Raw genomic sequence first — 15,413 nt, 5'->3', positions numbered from 1 at the left:
GCATCGGTAGAGAATCAGATAGATGCTCCTGGATGTCTGCTAAAATTATGTTTCTTCATAACCTTTCTGCAACATAATGCATGAGCACTTTCATTTCTTTATTGTTAACTTTTTTGGCCTGTTTCTGTAATGATATTATTTTTTTCAATTGTTGGGGATAGAGATAACTGGATTAGGTTCGTGCTTAGCACTTAAAACTGAAGTGGATCATCAGCCAAGAGTTGTTTATTCATGTGCATGAATCTGTATAAGTTATTGCAGAGAAAGGAATCTGAATATGAAACTCAATAATCTAAACCTGGAAAGAAGTATGTGTTTGTTGACAAGGGTAAAACCTGAAATCACAGAATCTAAGGTCGGTTAATAGCAAAAGTTGATGGTTTTTTTGGGATTTGCATTTCGATGCTCAAATCAATGCTCCAAAAGAAGGTAAAAAAGAGAGAAAACATGAAAGTAGATATGAAAGTTGAATTAATTATACTGAGGGAATACAGTTATTTATACCTATACGATGAAGGTGCCGGACCTAGATGGCTCGAGCTCTAAGTGATAAGGTTAGGACAGACATGATTGGCCCATGCTGAAGTGTCAGCGACTCAATCAGAGAGCGATAAGTTAATATGAAATTCTTATGAAATACATACGTAGATGAATCTCGTACGTATGATTGGTCGATCGTAGCATTCAGTAACTTCGATCTGATAATTGACAGTTAGGAAAACCAAACCTCATCAGCAACACAAAAGTAAAAAAAGAAAAGAAAAAGACACAAAAAAAACAAAAAATTCATAAACATAATTTCAACACATGCTTATCTGTTGATCACTGTGTGTGAATTGACACGAGAACTAATTAAAATGACATATTTGACTAAATTAAACAAAGGAATCTGATTAGACTTGTAAACCTATGAGAAACAAGCTCCCCATAAAACAATTGATCATCCTTGCTTAAGCAAGCTGGTCAGTATTATTTTCACCAAATAATCAAATTTTTTGATGAATAAATTTAAGAAACCATTGACATCATCAACTCCAACCCTCTCAAGTGGGTACTGCTTTAGTAAGTCATGCATTATCTTTTAATAGATATCGTCACTAATACTATAGATGACAAGTGATAATTTTAAAATTAATTATTATAAATTATAATAATTAAATTTTATATTTTTAATAATAAACTTTTTTTTTATAAAAAAATTATTTTTTGTAGATTAATTTAAATCAAACTGAATTTATCATTAAATTTATTTTTAAATTAAATTTAAAATTAAATTTGATTAATTAATATTATTACTCTTAAAAAATAATATAAAAAATGTTTAAAATTTAAATTTTAACATTTATTATTTTTCTTGTATCTCAAGCTATAACCTTATATATATATATATATATATAAATTATTATTGAATTTAGTGTCTCAATAACCCATTGGAAGGGCAAAAGCACTGAAAAAAACAAAATATCCATTGCCAACCCACCAAAGATACCTTCTTGCAAAGATGATTAGATGATTTTAGGCTTAAAAAAAACATGCTTTACAAATAATTTTCTAGTCAACAAGATAGGCCTAATAAGTTAGAAAGCTCCAAGACAACTTACAAGATCAAATTTATAATCCCACAAAAAATCAAACATCAGTTTGGTATTAAAAATTATCAAAGGCATGAGGCTTCTGTCATCCCTGTACGATCTGATTAATCGTCACTGCTATCATCATGGGTTTGTTACTATAAAAATTAGATAGATAATTACTGAATTTTTTATTTTAATTTTTTAATAATTCGATTAAAATTTATTTGAACAGGCTCTAGTATTAATCTAATGCAAAAAATTTTATTTTTAAATTGCCCCGTAAGGCTGACATTTCCGGTTAAATGGGAGGTTTCATTTATATATTTATATAGTATAAAATATTAAAATTTATATATTTATATTATATTTTATATAAAAATTATATATAATATAATGATAGACCTCACAATGAGATTTTTTTTTTATTTTGTTAATTTATTAGAGTGAAATTAACTTGAAAGAATTATTTATTGGAAACTTATCTTCATTGTGGTCCTTAATCAACCAAAAGATTTCATTTTTTTTATAGGAATCACCCCCAAGAATTAAACAATAGGGTCAAGTGGTGTAATTCTTTACTTAATTAATACTAATATTTTAAGATTGATGCCTTAATTAATATTAATATTTTAATTTTATTTATAGAAATAAATAAGTCAGAATATTCAGAACCAATATTTTTTTTCTATCTCCCTCTTTCTATATTTTAGTCAAATAAAAATATAGACTCATATATAAAATGTAAAATATTTTAGTCATAATTACCCTTGGCAGGCGAGGATTTATAATTAGGGAATATTTATTTATTTATAATTAAAAAATCTTTAAAAGTTGAATAATATCCATATTTCCTTATTAATTTATCAAATTAACAAACTTATCCCTAAATATTGACTTTTTCTAAAACAAACACTAAATTTGTTAAGTTTTATAGTTTGGACAAGTTGATTTTATCTTTTTTCAGTTTCCAATTGAAATTTAATCATCATGATTAAAAAATTAAAATTAAAATAATAATTTTAGGGAAAATTAAAATATTAATCTAGATAATCCTTTTTTCTTTTTTTTAAGTGGAAAGAAAAAAATTAGACCTGCTAATTTAAAACACGATATAATGATACGATACAAATATAATATAAATAAATAATACAAAGATAATACGATTTAAAATTTTAATAATAATTATATATAGGTTTAACAAAAAAAATATTTTTTATATTTTCACATGGACATGAATTATCATATGTAATTTTTTGTATAAAAAATAATACAAATTCATAAATTTTAATATTTTATATGGTATATTTAAGTATACTAATTATTAGGTTTAAAAAAATCAAGATAATTCAAGCCCAATACAAGAATGGACTTTGTTAGCCCAAAATATTAAAAATAATGGGCCAGAATTGTCCAACAAAAGCAAGACTCAAATCCAACACTTTTACAGCTTTAGAAAAAGTGAGTCGCACTCGGAAGAAAACAATTTCAGCTATGCAGAGAGCAATTCAAAGGATCCACACTCTAGTGGATACTCCACGCCTCAAAAGCTTCTCTCTTAACGCACCCAAACGTGTAAATTTTTTTCATTTTTTTATTAATTTTTTCTTTTTATATTAATTTTTTAGTTGGTTTATTCTCGTTTACTAATTTAATGAGATTTTTGTTTTGATTTTTGATATGGGGTTGTTTTAATTTTGGTATATAATCAGACCCAGATGGTTTTTTTGAGTTCCCATTTGATTTTAGCTTCGTTATATCTCTTTGGAAGTAGAAATAATCATTTGGGATATTAGCTAAGTTGCCAAAGAAAATTATTGATTAGTTTACTTGTTGAGTTGTTGAAATTTGTTTGTGCAAAAGGAAGTGGAACGTGGGAATGGGGTGATTATTGGTGCTTAAATTGCCCGGTAATGGCCATTCAATTCGTGGTGCAGACACTGCTAGTTTGAGTCTTTGCATCCGAACTTTGTTTAGTGAATCTGTGTTAAAGATTGAGCGAGATAAACCAATTAGTGATTCATTAGAAAGACATATTGCTTAATCTCTGTTTTCATGCCAATGACTGAGCTTTTTATCTGTCATCGTACTGAAAAGCTCATCTGTCATGTTGAAACCTTGTTCAGGTAGATGTAGAATATGCAAATGGTAGCAAGTTCAGCTTGTCAGCTGAGTTTTTGCGAGTTTATAGCCCAGCTGCCGATGGCAAGATTAGATCAATCGGAGGTGAAAAGGTATATATATTTTATTCTGGTATTGCCCTAGTCTAGTAAGTCGCATATTTTGCTTGGCCTACTGGCATTGTGCACAAGAGATTAATATCTACTTGATGGTGTTGACCTTTTAAATTTATTTTTCCTCTTGACCCTCTAAGAGACTTTGTCTCTCTTTTAGATGAGCAAGTTTCATGTTCCTTTATCAGGTAATATCTGGGCGGCGCCATGTGGGGATAATGTCTACCGAACCTGTAGGAAACTATGGGGTAAGGTACCTTCACTAAGTTCTTCATTTCACCATATTAGTTTCTTGGTAAAGTTACATATGACTGAATGCTTGAATAAGTTTTCCCTGTTTATTTCATATTTGTGTCATTTTTGGGTGGATGGTTCAGGATAGTTTTTGATGATTTGCATAAAACTGGGATTTATTCTTGGGACTATTTCTACAATCTTGGGATCAACAAGTTTACCCTCATGAGAAATTATATCAAAACACTGAAGAAGCATGGACTCAGCCGGGATCCATCTAAAAGAAAGTGATTGAAGGACCTCTGATTATCTGAGTTAGTCCTTCTAGAGCACCAACTCAACCTTGGTCTTATCAGGATCTTTTCTGTCCTTTTCATTCTCTTTGAAGGTGGAATAATGCTTTATGTTGCTGGTTTTTGTCGGAGGCTCAAATAACGCAAGTGTTCCTTTTAGGAGCATCCATGTGGTTTAGTTGTGTGAACTCAACTCGTTTTCCAGACAAAAGAGGAGATGGAAACTCAGAGTTATTGTATCCATTAGTAGGCCGTATGAAACAGGTGATTTAGTTTCTTCTGGACCAAGAAAATGTAATATTTAGAACTACTTTTTCAATTTGCTTGTTCTTTCCTTATGTTTAATGAAAAGAAAAACAGTGTTGATACATGTTCTGGTAAAGCTGTCCAATTTTGATAACAGGGAGCAAAGTTGGGATCTTACTATGAAACCAAAAAAAAAAAAAGTTGATATCATTGTTTGGATTTCAGACAATAAATGCATACAGACACAGTAGATGTGAGAAAGGACAGCCAAGATTTACCTATGAATCGAATAATCTGTCTCCTTTCTCCCTGAAATAAAATGGAGTGAAGTGCTTGCTTAGGCTCTAGATGAGAAAAGCAAATTGAAGCTGCTTAAACCATTGGTTAGAGATAAAAAAAGAATACCACAAACCTAAAAGCTATGGCAATTTGCTTCTTAAATACTAGTTCCTGAACAAGTCTTTGATGCAACTAAGGTGAAAACACATAGCATTGGATGTCAAAAAACATTGATGAACGCTCCATTTAGGGTTCAGTCATAAAACAAGTTGTCATTAACGTATTGGTAGGAGCATTTTCATCGAGCTCTCAAATGGAACCTAAAAACAAAAAAAAATAAAGGGAACTATGAAAAAAAAAGTGCGGAATCTCACACTCAAAAAGAAAATAAAATTATAATTTCTAATGATAGACAAGTCCAATTACTCTGAGAGTGAAAGCAGTAGTTGCCACTGGTCCCATGTTGAATCATGAGAGTTATAATAATTCTATAGCTTGTTCGTTTTGAGATTCACTCACCGACAACAATATCCATTGATCAATTGCTAATACATTATATATATTTAATTAAAAACATTAATATTATTAGTTTATTAGAACATTTATATCATTACTTGAAAGTAATTTATATTTATATCATTCCTAGCTTGGCATGGCTGCCTATTAATTCCAGCCTACCAGTCCATCTTCCATTCCATGCTTCCTGGAAATGCCTCTGCATATACATACATACATACATACATACATACATATAGTATGTATGTATGTATGTAGATATATATTTGCAGAAATTAAAATTATAGATTCATATAACTGTGAAAACCCAACAAATTATTATAAACCAATAAAAATTCTTGCAAGTTGCAACATACATGCATGGGCATGGAAACTACATGCAACATGTGAGGAAAACCTCCTGAGTATTAATTATATGCAACAACTAGCTCGCTAGCATCTTTATTCTGTTGCATATAGATATATATAAGAATAAAAGAAACTAAAAAGAATTGTTGTTAGGTTATTGTATACTGCATATAGCTTTCTCTTGCCCATACTTGACACTTCTACATCATCATCACATTGTTTTTCTCATCATGTCAGTTTGAAACTGTGATATAGTGTGTCATTTACTCATCCAGCCTTGCAGGCACTGTTTTAGTGATACAACCAGCTTTTAGCTTCTGCCGCTTGAATTAGGTCACATTGAATGAGAGGTGGTGCACCTGAATATATATATATATATATATATATATATTTATATCAACAACTTTGGAAAACTTTTTTTTGATGGAAATAGTTTAGTTGAAAAAAGTTTGCTCCATTTCATTGTCAGAGTCAGAGTATAGTCAGAGTATGTCCTAAGACTTAATGAAAACTGATATTAGATTTACGGATCGTTTATCAAGAGAATTGTTAGTATCAAAATTTCAATTTAAATTGTACAAACCGAAATATCCGATTTTTACCAACTCAACTCAACCAATTTGATTGACAAGTTTGGAAAACCTGCCTCACTCTACTTTGTAACATTAAATTTGGGATTAATAACTGATTAAACAACATTGCCAATAACCTACACTAGGAAAGAAAATGGCGTGCAAGAAAGTTAATGGATAACAATAAAAATCCATTTAGTCTTGTGGATCAGTACTTTCACTCCAATTCCTAATAGCTTGTAACACTGCTTGTTTCACCACTTGTGCATCAATAGATTCACTTTGTTCTTCATTCTGCAAAAAACAAAAATAACTTTTTGTCATAGTCTTAATAATTAGGATGCAAATCATAATATTTTTCCATTACAAAATCATACTTAGAGATAACTCAAGAAAAACTAATCATGGTTCCAAATTTAGCATATCAGCAAGAAATATAAGAAAAGATTTATCACATTCTGATAATTCTTTAATTGATACAGAATAATTACAACTTATGTATGAAGATAAACAGATATATATATATATATATATAGTATAAAAAAGGTTGACACTCTTACTTCTCCTCCAACTGCCTGTAATCGAAAACTCTCAGTGCAAGAAACCCTAGCTTCCTGAACATTAAGACCCAGTTCTTCAAAGGCTTCCAACACAGAAACAAGTAGACCAGGGCAGCTTTTTTCTGAAAATACATTTATCAGAAAACCCTTCTCTAGGGTTTCTACTGTAACCTGCTAAGAGAGAAGGTACAGTGTTGAACTTGAAGCACAAAAGAAAGAACAGTAGAAAGATGAATGATTCAATGAAGATTGAGGAAATTAAACAAGCTAAAAAGTAATAGTACTTTGATGTAAACATCAGAGGTTGGAATAGATTACCATAGGCAATGGATTTTGATCATTTGAAGTTTGTGCAGCTGCTGTTATATCATGATTCAGTCTTTCTACTTTCTGTTTTAGCTCTTCAATGTACTTTGATGCATCTATTATGATTGATGTTTTGTTCAGCTGCCATATATTTACAATTAAACTGGGGTTAGCACAAAGTTGCTCTTCCTTTATTTCCTTTTTCTATTTTAATTAATTTCCATTGATCATTTTTTCACAGAAACACAGGCAACATAGATTTAATAAGAAGATTAATTATAATATTCAATGAGAGATAATTGCTCAAATATGTAGTTTGCTGTTTGCATCAGATACCAAATAACAAAACCCTCTGATTCCAGAAAAGAAGCCACTGATATTCCAAAACTTCAAAGGCTAGCATCTTTCTAATCCTTCCCTACTACTTTTTCTTGTTGGTGATTTAGATATATATATATATATATGTATATATATATGTGTATATATATATATACATATATATATATATGTAAGTCAAGAAGCTTGAGCATTGGATATGTTTGAAAAGGAAGCAAGAACAGTGGATAGAGATTATAATAAAGCAGAAAAGAAGTGAATAATTGGTAACGCATTGACCCCAGAAAGAAAGAAACAGTAGTGACACAGAATTATTAACTAACAGTATCTAAATATAAAACAGAAGAAAAGATGATGAACAAAGACTGATGAATTTGTGGAATAATAAAAGAGAAAGCCAATGAAAGCAAAATAGGGGCTCATCAGAAGATACAGATATTAGATAGATAGAGGGAATTTACGGCATGAGAGTTAGTAATGGAACGAAGAAGTTGCAGCTTCTCATGCATTACTCCTGCCCTCTTGTGCTCCCTAGAAACCATTTTTTTTTTTTTTGTTATGTGATCACCTCTCCTCTTTTTTTTTTCTTCTTTGTTTTCAACTCTCAGCTTTGCTGTATGCTCTGAGGCTTGTTTTAAAAGAGAGGGGATGAGCTCTCAAATCTATAGGATCCTCATGTTTGCTTCCCACATGACTGCCTCAGTTTCTAATTCCCACCGCAATATAACATAGATTGCATCCCATTTTACCACACTGCCCCCTCATTCTTGTTAATATTTTTAATTTCAAAGAATATATATGTATATATATATATATATATATATATATATTATCAACAATTTTTGTGGGAATAAATGACCCTGCTTTAGGTAGTGGCTATGTTAAAGCTATATATAATTGACAAAATTGAAGTCTAAGAATTTACTAAAGAACAAAGAAAAACCCGGAGCTTACATCAATTGGTTCATATAATCATTTAAAAAATGACATTTAACAAGTTTGAGATTGAATTTTCGTACCTATAATCCTTTTTATCTGCAGATTATATTGTGATCTCGTTAAGAAAAAATATCAAAGAAAGTATAGAATCTTAATGAGTTTAAGCTTTATTAATTGGCTGATCAATTTCAGGCATGCATGAAATATATAGATATTGATAAGCAAGCTTTATTCATTTAAATGGCAAAGAATAATTGTATAGACCGGTTTTCAAACTCTTTTCTTAGTTTTGTATGTTAGTTGTGTATGAAACTTCAAAGTTTCATATAAGTTTTGGATGAAAAACTAACTTGTAATTATATATATATATATATATATATAAATTACATTTTTCTTAGAGGAGGAGCAATAAAAAGGAGGGTATTCGGGGAAAACAGAAAAGGGTAAAAGAAAATGAGGGAATGGGGTGGGAATCATGAGCTCGTGATGGAGAGGAGAGAAAAATGGCCATCGAAAGAAGTGAAGGAGAAACAATTTTTGGGTTTGTGATATAATTGGAATGCCTCCAAATACTCCTCACGGGGGCCATTTTTAGCCTCCTTCCTTCTCCCTCCTCTCCCTCTCTCACCAGCTAGCCCGTCTCCTCTTTATCGTCTCTCTCCACACGTGTCATTTCTACACTTCTCTTAATCATCAAGTTATATATATATATAAAGCTGATTTCATGTAGAATTAACCTTTGACTGATGTTCAATATTAATATTACACGCATATATATATATATATATATGTATATATTGGCATGATGCAAAAAGTTGTCTCAATGGTTTATGTTCGGGAAGGATGAATCGCTCCCGAAAAGGAATCTATTGATAATCTCCCAATTGGTTGCACCGTAAGTGAAATGATTTATTTCACTGACGACGTCTCTGGTTCAAGTGATATATTTAGATAGAAACTTTTGTGAAGAGAAACCTCTTTTAACTGATCTAAACTCTTTCGTATAGGCTCAATGGTACATAAATTTGACAACATTATTAACTTTTGTGAGGATGTGAAAAGAACACACTTTCTCTGTGGCATATGATGGTCACTATTCATGGGAAGATACAGAAAACCTAATGATGGTAGGTATCCATAAACACTGATATAAATCCCCTATCTTCAACTGATGAATATGTATATATGGATCATATGAATCTGCATCGATTGGGAAGAACTCGAAGCAAGAATTTCTAATCAATCGCTAGCTATTGTCCGATGAGCTTGTCACGAGATGTTATGTATCATTCTATCAAATAAACATGAGAGATTTTTTTTTTTCTCATCATATGCAAGCTATTGCTAGTTTGCATCAGTTGGCTCCTTGCAATCCCAGCATTGTCTCCATTCCACACAGACAAATCATGTACCCACCTATTCACATGTGTGCCCTTTAATCATCACAACAAAACAATACTCTTCATACATATAACTGCACCAACCTTGTCTCTTGCCTTCCATGAAATGTTGCTCTTCATCCCCTCCTACATCAGTTTTTCATTTTAATTTTCAATATTAATTTATAGAATTTTTTTTTAATCTCGGAGGAAAAGGGGACTAGAACTCAATCGCACCTTGAACTGAGAACCCATACATGCACTTATTATTGAGTCAAATGCTCTGTAGATTTGATTTCCTTTTGAACATGAAACAATGTGGTCTTAGATTTTAAGTGTTTTTTTTTCCTTGTTTGTTTTTAAATATCCATCCCACTTGGTAACTTGTGTAGAATGGCATGAAAATGATTCATTATTTGACAATACCCATCCTTCATTCAACACTTTTCGTTCAATGAGTGTGACAGAATTCTTATCATTGCTATGAAACTAAAGAAAAAAGTGAGAAAAATACAAATAAAAAAACAGATAAGCAATTGTTGTCTTCACACTCTTATTAGTTTCTTCTTATGGCATATGCCAGAAGCAATGTGCATATTATTGATCTTTTTGCTATATAGCATATGTCTAATCAAATTAATATTCATTCTCACCTTCGCAAAATTCGTATTTAACTTAATTCATTAAAAAAAATATGAATTTTCAATTGATTCATGCAATTTTTCTTAAGCTCTTTTTAAAAAAAATGTATGTAATAATTATTAATTTAACGCTCGAACTACTAACATTTAAATCTTATAAATAATTTAGAAGATTTTACTCACGTGAGCGAAGTTAATATCGAGTAATTTGTGTTATAAGTTATGCAAGGAGATACTTGCAATTTTCGAATGAAAATTTTTTAAATTACTTCATGAAAGTTTTTGTTTTGTTTCTTGAAAAGGTGAAGCCCTTTTTTTTTTTTTTTTGAACTGGCTTCGAGTAGTCATATGACTGATGAGAGGGAAATATTGTTAGTTGCAAAAAAGTTGGAGATTGAGAAGATTCTCTTTTGGATTTGATTGTTGTTGTTCACATGCTTCATAAAATATAGGAGTAATAGGACATGTAATCCTAATAAGGACATGCTAAACCCTAATTAAAGCATACTGATTGTGAATTATGAGGCTATATTTGCTGATCTGTACGCGTTTTCATGTTTTCTTTTTGAAAAACAAGGTTTTATAAAGTATTATATAAAAAAAACGACAACAAGGAAGAATACCTACCAATAAATTGCTAGACCAAACCCAAAAAAAAAAAAAAAGAGTTGTTCACAACTCAAGGAAAGAATATACATCTAATTAATCACTATTAGGTTTCGAGTTTTATTTACTTTGATTTGATAAAATCATAAACAAATTCATTCGTGTTGATTTAATTATATATATTATATTATCGTATTATATGTTTTCGTATCATGTGACAAAATAAAACAAATTCCTAATAAAGATTATATTTTAGAGACTTGTTGTATTACTGAATTCAGAAATGTTTCCCGTGACATCCCTCATAGATGATTGAAATATATAAATTCCCATAAGATGACAAAGCTACGCCAAAGACACATTAATTTCCAAAGTGAAACTTGAAAAAAGCTTCATCCAACAATTACTTACTTTAAAACTCAACTCAATTTAAGTTAACGACCCTTTCAAATTGAACCGAACATATCAATTTAATTACTAAATAATTAGTTATTTGAAGTCTAAGTTCATCGGCTCGAACCTCTTTTAACTAGGTTAAACTTGTTTGGACTCATTACGATCTTTTTCGTTGCAAATTTTTTTTTCTTGGATTTGTATAAATTATCTTTTTGCAGAGTAGTAATATGGGATTCTTGTGACTCGGTATAGCAAAGCTCACGTGAGTATCACTTCGGGAAAGTACATTCACATGCAAATGTGACAATGGAAACAAAATTTATAAATCTATAAAGTTAAGTGATTAGTGCTTTTGTTGTGTTTGCATGCAGAGAAAGAGAGAGAAATTCGTGTAAGAAAAATTAAAGAATCTACAAAAATAACATAAAAAACAAAGACAATATCGAAGTTTTGTTGGATACATATATGAGTATACAAACACATCAATGTGTTTTGTAATTAGAAAATTAGAAGTTAAAAAATAAAATTAAAAGAAAAAGAAAGTCATTTTTAAGAAGCAAATTTCTTACCTTTAATTAATTTTTTTTTCTATTTCTCTAAGAATTTATAATATCTAATGCCTACAAATTGCTTAGCTGTTATAGAGAACAGATAGTTATTCATGCAAACAAATTAGACAGCTATAATTATTTGTGTTTTCCTTTAGAAATTTTTTTTTTTTTTGTGTTTCTTATCCATTTTTCTTTGAATATTACAAAAGTTTTTGTCGATTTAAAAAAAAAATTCAAACCCTAGCTACTATGACAACATTTTGATGTTAGAAAAAACTATTAAAAAAATAAAACTCGTATTTCATCTTTCACGTAATCATACTTAACTATTTAAATTTTTTTCAATTGTCTTAAAATAATATGAAACACGATAAAAAAAAACATGAGTTTTAGAAATACTCAAAAAAAAAAAAATTGATCTGAATTTAAGTAATATTTATTATCCAACAAAACTCATGTAGTTCACGAGTATCTTAACTTATTATTCGCAGCCATCGAAATATGATATATCTGTACTAAAATAGGGTTGAGCTGAGTGATGAATGTGCATGTATTCTAGACCACTAATTGTGCAAAAAAGGAGTGGAATTTAGGTCACGGGAGGGAGTGTCTTGATGGGTTAACTTGTATGTATCGAACATGATATAATTTCAGTTTTCATTGCAATTACAAACACATTGAATATTTTATAAAAAAACACCAAATCCTTTACTGAAGAATACAAGCAGCAAATCAGAAGTTGCCGGGTCAGACCTTTGTCCCTTCTTTCTTTCACATGTAAATGGAAGGGAGCAGCTGACAGTACCATGGCCATAGCCTATAGGCATAGCTATAGGAAGAAACAACCAAACCCTCATCACTGAATGGGACAGCCATGGCTATATCTGTGGGACATTTCATTAGGAGTTTTCAAACTTCTTAAACCCCACAAAATTGGAGAGGAACGTAGTACTATATCAGCCTTTCATGGGTTTTTTTTTTTTAATTTTTTAATTTATATAATTATAATATGGATTAAATTGAAGAGTTTTTAGCCTTTGAAAACTGACTTTTCTTCAAATTGGTATCCGAAAAAGAAGTACCTTTGTTTGCTATACGCATTAAGGCAGTAATGCAATTAATAACTCTCAACGTCACGAATCTCGAGCTTATTTCATCAGTCGGTTCATATAATTTTTTTTAGTAGAAGTATTTATTCAATCAATTTAGTTAATTTTGAATTGAATTATTTAAAATTAAATTAAATTATTTTAATTAATCAAATCAAGTTTTTTAATTTCAAAAATTAATTGATTGAAATTAATTCGATCGATATGATTAATTTTTGGTTAATCGAATAATAAAATATATCAAATTAAATTATATTTTAAATTTTTATTTTTTTATATGTGAAATAAATTAAATAAAATCTTTCAATAAAAATATTTAAACACCAAAATATTAAATTAAAATCTCTAATAATTTGAAATGAAATGGACAATTTCATATACATTTATTTTTATATATGTCATAACATATAGATCTGTGAACTTACTATTAGATATAAATTAAAAAGAGTTATCACCAATCTTTTTAATTTATGTGTGATTGGTTATCTGATTGAATTTTATCCATAAAATCAGATTTAAGTTCGAGAGTGTGGTTATGCGTAAGAAATGTTATAACACCCTCATAGTGCCTTTCAGAAGATGATATTAGTTTAATTTCAAATTATCCAAGCCTAAAGAATATTTATGCTTTATCAAAATATTTAATATTAAAAATTAACCTTAAAATTACTCAAATAATTTGATAACAATTTAAGATCATTCTCTCACCTTAAGAATATTTATGGAGATTAGTGTCTCACTTTTAATGAAGCTTTATCATCGAATTAATATATTATAATTTGGTGAGATTTTATTTGAAAGATATTTATAAAATTTTTATTTTTTAAAAAAAATTTATTAAGTCTCCTAATAATTTAGTAGGACTTAATTTAAGAAGCAAATTCTCTAATAATTTGGAGGATAAAAATTATATTTTTATTTTTAAAAAATTGATTTATGAAATTTGTCAATAGTTTGATAGATTTCATAAAATTTGAATCCATGAGAATTTTTCAATAGTTTAGTAGAATTCGTAAATTTATTTTGTAAAGATTTTTTTTTATTTATATTATTTTTTGTTATTTTATTTGTTTTTGTCTTTTTCTTTTTTTAATAAAATAAAATTTTATCAAATTTTTAATAAATAATAAATTGCTCAGTAATAATGAATAAATAATAAAGTCAATAGAATAAATAATAAAAACAAACTGAAAATAAAATTATAAAAAAATTTAAAATATAAAATAAATAAATAAATAAATAAAAAAATATGTGATTGGGTTGGGTAGGACTATAGGTGATGCGTTGATCCTAGTTTGGTTACAAGTGGATTTGGGTTCTCAAAAACGATGTCATTTTGGAATCCTATAAAAGTCAGTTTTCAACATTTTTTCTCAAACGTCCTTTGCTCTTTCTCTCTAACTCGATTCTTTCTCTTTTTTCTCTAGAATTAACCTAAGAACATCGTCGAAAACTAGAAAAGTTCATCCATTTTTTTTAAAAATTATTGAAATTCCACTGAAAACTTTAAAGTTCGTTAGAAAATTCATCAAAAAATTCAAAATGTTCATCAAAACTCAAATTTAAAAAAAAAAAAAAAAACCCAAAAGTTTTGAGATTTTTGCAAATTTCTTAAAAAACCATATAAAACTTTAATCCTAATCCTAGGAGCCTAGATTTAAACCTAGAATATTCAAATCAAACTCAGAATTTCTCAAAATCAAAATCTCAAAAATTTCTTATTTCTTAGAAAAATTTTCAGAACACTAAGTTCGCACCTTTTCCAAAAGAAAAAAAAAGAATCAATCGTGTTCGTTTCTTTGATTCATTGTTCAATTTATAGCTAGCCTCCAGTAGCAGATTTAGAAATTGGACAGAACCAATCTTGGTTTGAATCCGAAAATTGAGTTTTGCTCGAGCATGATTTTAGGCTAGGTATTAGTTCCCGATTAAATCCATAAAAATACTTTGATTTGATTCTACATTAAAAACCCTTTAACTATTGATGGGATTTTGATTTGGTTAATTAAATTTTAGTTTTCATAATTCTTGTTACCGATTGAAAAGAAAGAAAAGAAAAATAAGGTAAAATACAAATAATAATAAGACTAGTAATATAATATAATATAATATAATATGCCATAATTATAATAATATACTATATTATAATAATAAAAATAATAATAGTATACTATATTATAGTAATAATAAAAAAAATTGACCCTAATTGACTTAGAATACAAACGGGTGTCTATAATATTTAGATTTTATAATATTTTAGTTAAAATTTCGGTTAATTCGATTTTTGAACCAAATTA

At 29.0% G+C, this 15,413-nt stretch overlaps 2 protein-coding genes across 4 annotated transcripts; one reads left to right on the top strand and one right to left on the bottom strand.

Moving 5' to 3' along the window:
* Positions 1-3,022: 3,022 nt before the first annotated feature.
* LOC111292481 (Myb domain protein) lies at positions 3,023-4,702 on the top strand. 2 transcript variants are annotated; one of them, XM_022884891.2, is made up of 5 exons: positions 3,023-3,146; positions 3,698-3,805; positions 3,994-4,058; positions 4,183-4,353; positions 4,493-4,702. In XM_022884891.2, the coding sequence occupies exons 1-4, from the start codon at positions 3,066-3,068 to the stop codon at positions 4,328-4,330; spliced, it is 402 nt and encodes a 133-aa protein (XP_022740626.2). In that variant the 5' UTR covers positions 3,023-3,065; the 3' UTR covers positions 4,331-4,353; positions 4,493-4,702. The 2 variants fall into 2 exon arrangements, with proteins under 2 accessions (XP_022740626.2, XP_022740625.2); XM_022884890.2 differs by having other exon boundaries at positions 4,183-4,702.
* Positions 4,703-6,327: 1,625 nt separating this feature from the next.
* On the bottom strand, positions 6,328-8,238 carry LOC111292905 (transcription factor bHLH61-like). 2 transcript variants are annotated; one of them, XM_089767345.1, is made up of 4 exons: positions 7,957-8,238; positions 7,172-7,300; positions 6,854-7,027; positions 6,328-6,587 (listed from the first exon to the last, which is right to left on the bottom strand). In XM_089767345.1, exons 1-4 carry the CDS (start codon positions 8,035-8,037, stop codon positions 6,489-6,491), a joined length of 483 nt encoding a protein of 160 aa, XP_089623471.1. In that variant the 5' UTR covers positions 8,038-8,238; the 3' UTR covers positions 6,328-6,488. The 2 variants fall into 2 exon arrangements, with proteins under 2 accessions (XP_089623471.1, XP_022741267.1); XM_022885532.2 differs by having other exon boundaries at positions 6,854-7,024; positions 7,957-8,229.
* Between the last annotated feature and the right edge of the window lie 7,175 nt (positions 8,239-15,413).

This window comes from Durio zibethinus, chromosome 10 (assembly GCF_047325235.1).
Source record: "Durio zibethinus cultivar Kanyao isolate XHJ-2024 chromosome 10, ASM4732523v1, whole genome shotgun sequence".
Taxonomy (NCBI): domain Eukaryota; kingdom Viridiplantae; phylum Streptophyta; class Magnoliopsida; order Malvales; family Malvaceae; genus Durio; species Durio zibethinus.
Note: the sequence above shows the minus strand (reverse complement) of the source record. Positions and strands in the feature narration are given on the sequence as shown.

What these genes read in the sequence shown, in the direction of transcription:
- LOC111292481 (XM_022884891.2), top strand. Translation starts at nt 3,066, where the DNA reads ATGCAGAGAGCAATTCAAAGGATCCACACTCTAGTGGATACTCCACGC. An exon ending in GATCAATCGGAGGTGAAAAG is followed by an intron (nt 3,806 to 3,993) that starts GTATATATATTT and finishes TTCCTTTATCAG; the next exon opens with GTAATATCTGGGCGGCGCCA. An exon ending in GTAGGAAACTATGGGGTAAG is followed by an intron (nt 4,059 to 4,182) that starts GTACCTTCACTA and finishes TGGATGGTTCAG; the next exon opens with GATAGTTTTTGATGATTTGC.
- LOC111292905 (XM_089767345.1), bottom strand. Translation starts at nt 8,037, where the DNA reads ATGGTTTCTAGGGAGCACAAGAGGGCAGGAGTAATGCATGAGAAGCTG. An exon ending in CCATTACTAACTCTCATGCC is followed by an intron (nt 7,301 to 7,956) that starts GTAAATTCCCTC and finishes AATATATGGCAG; the next exon opens with CTGAACAAAACATCAATCAT. An exon ending in ATCAAAATCCATTGCCTATG is followed by an intron (nt 7,028 to 7,171) that starts GTAATCTATTCC and finishes CTTCTCTCTTAG; the next exon opens with CAGGTTACAGTAGAAACCCT.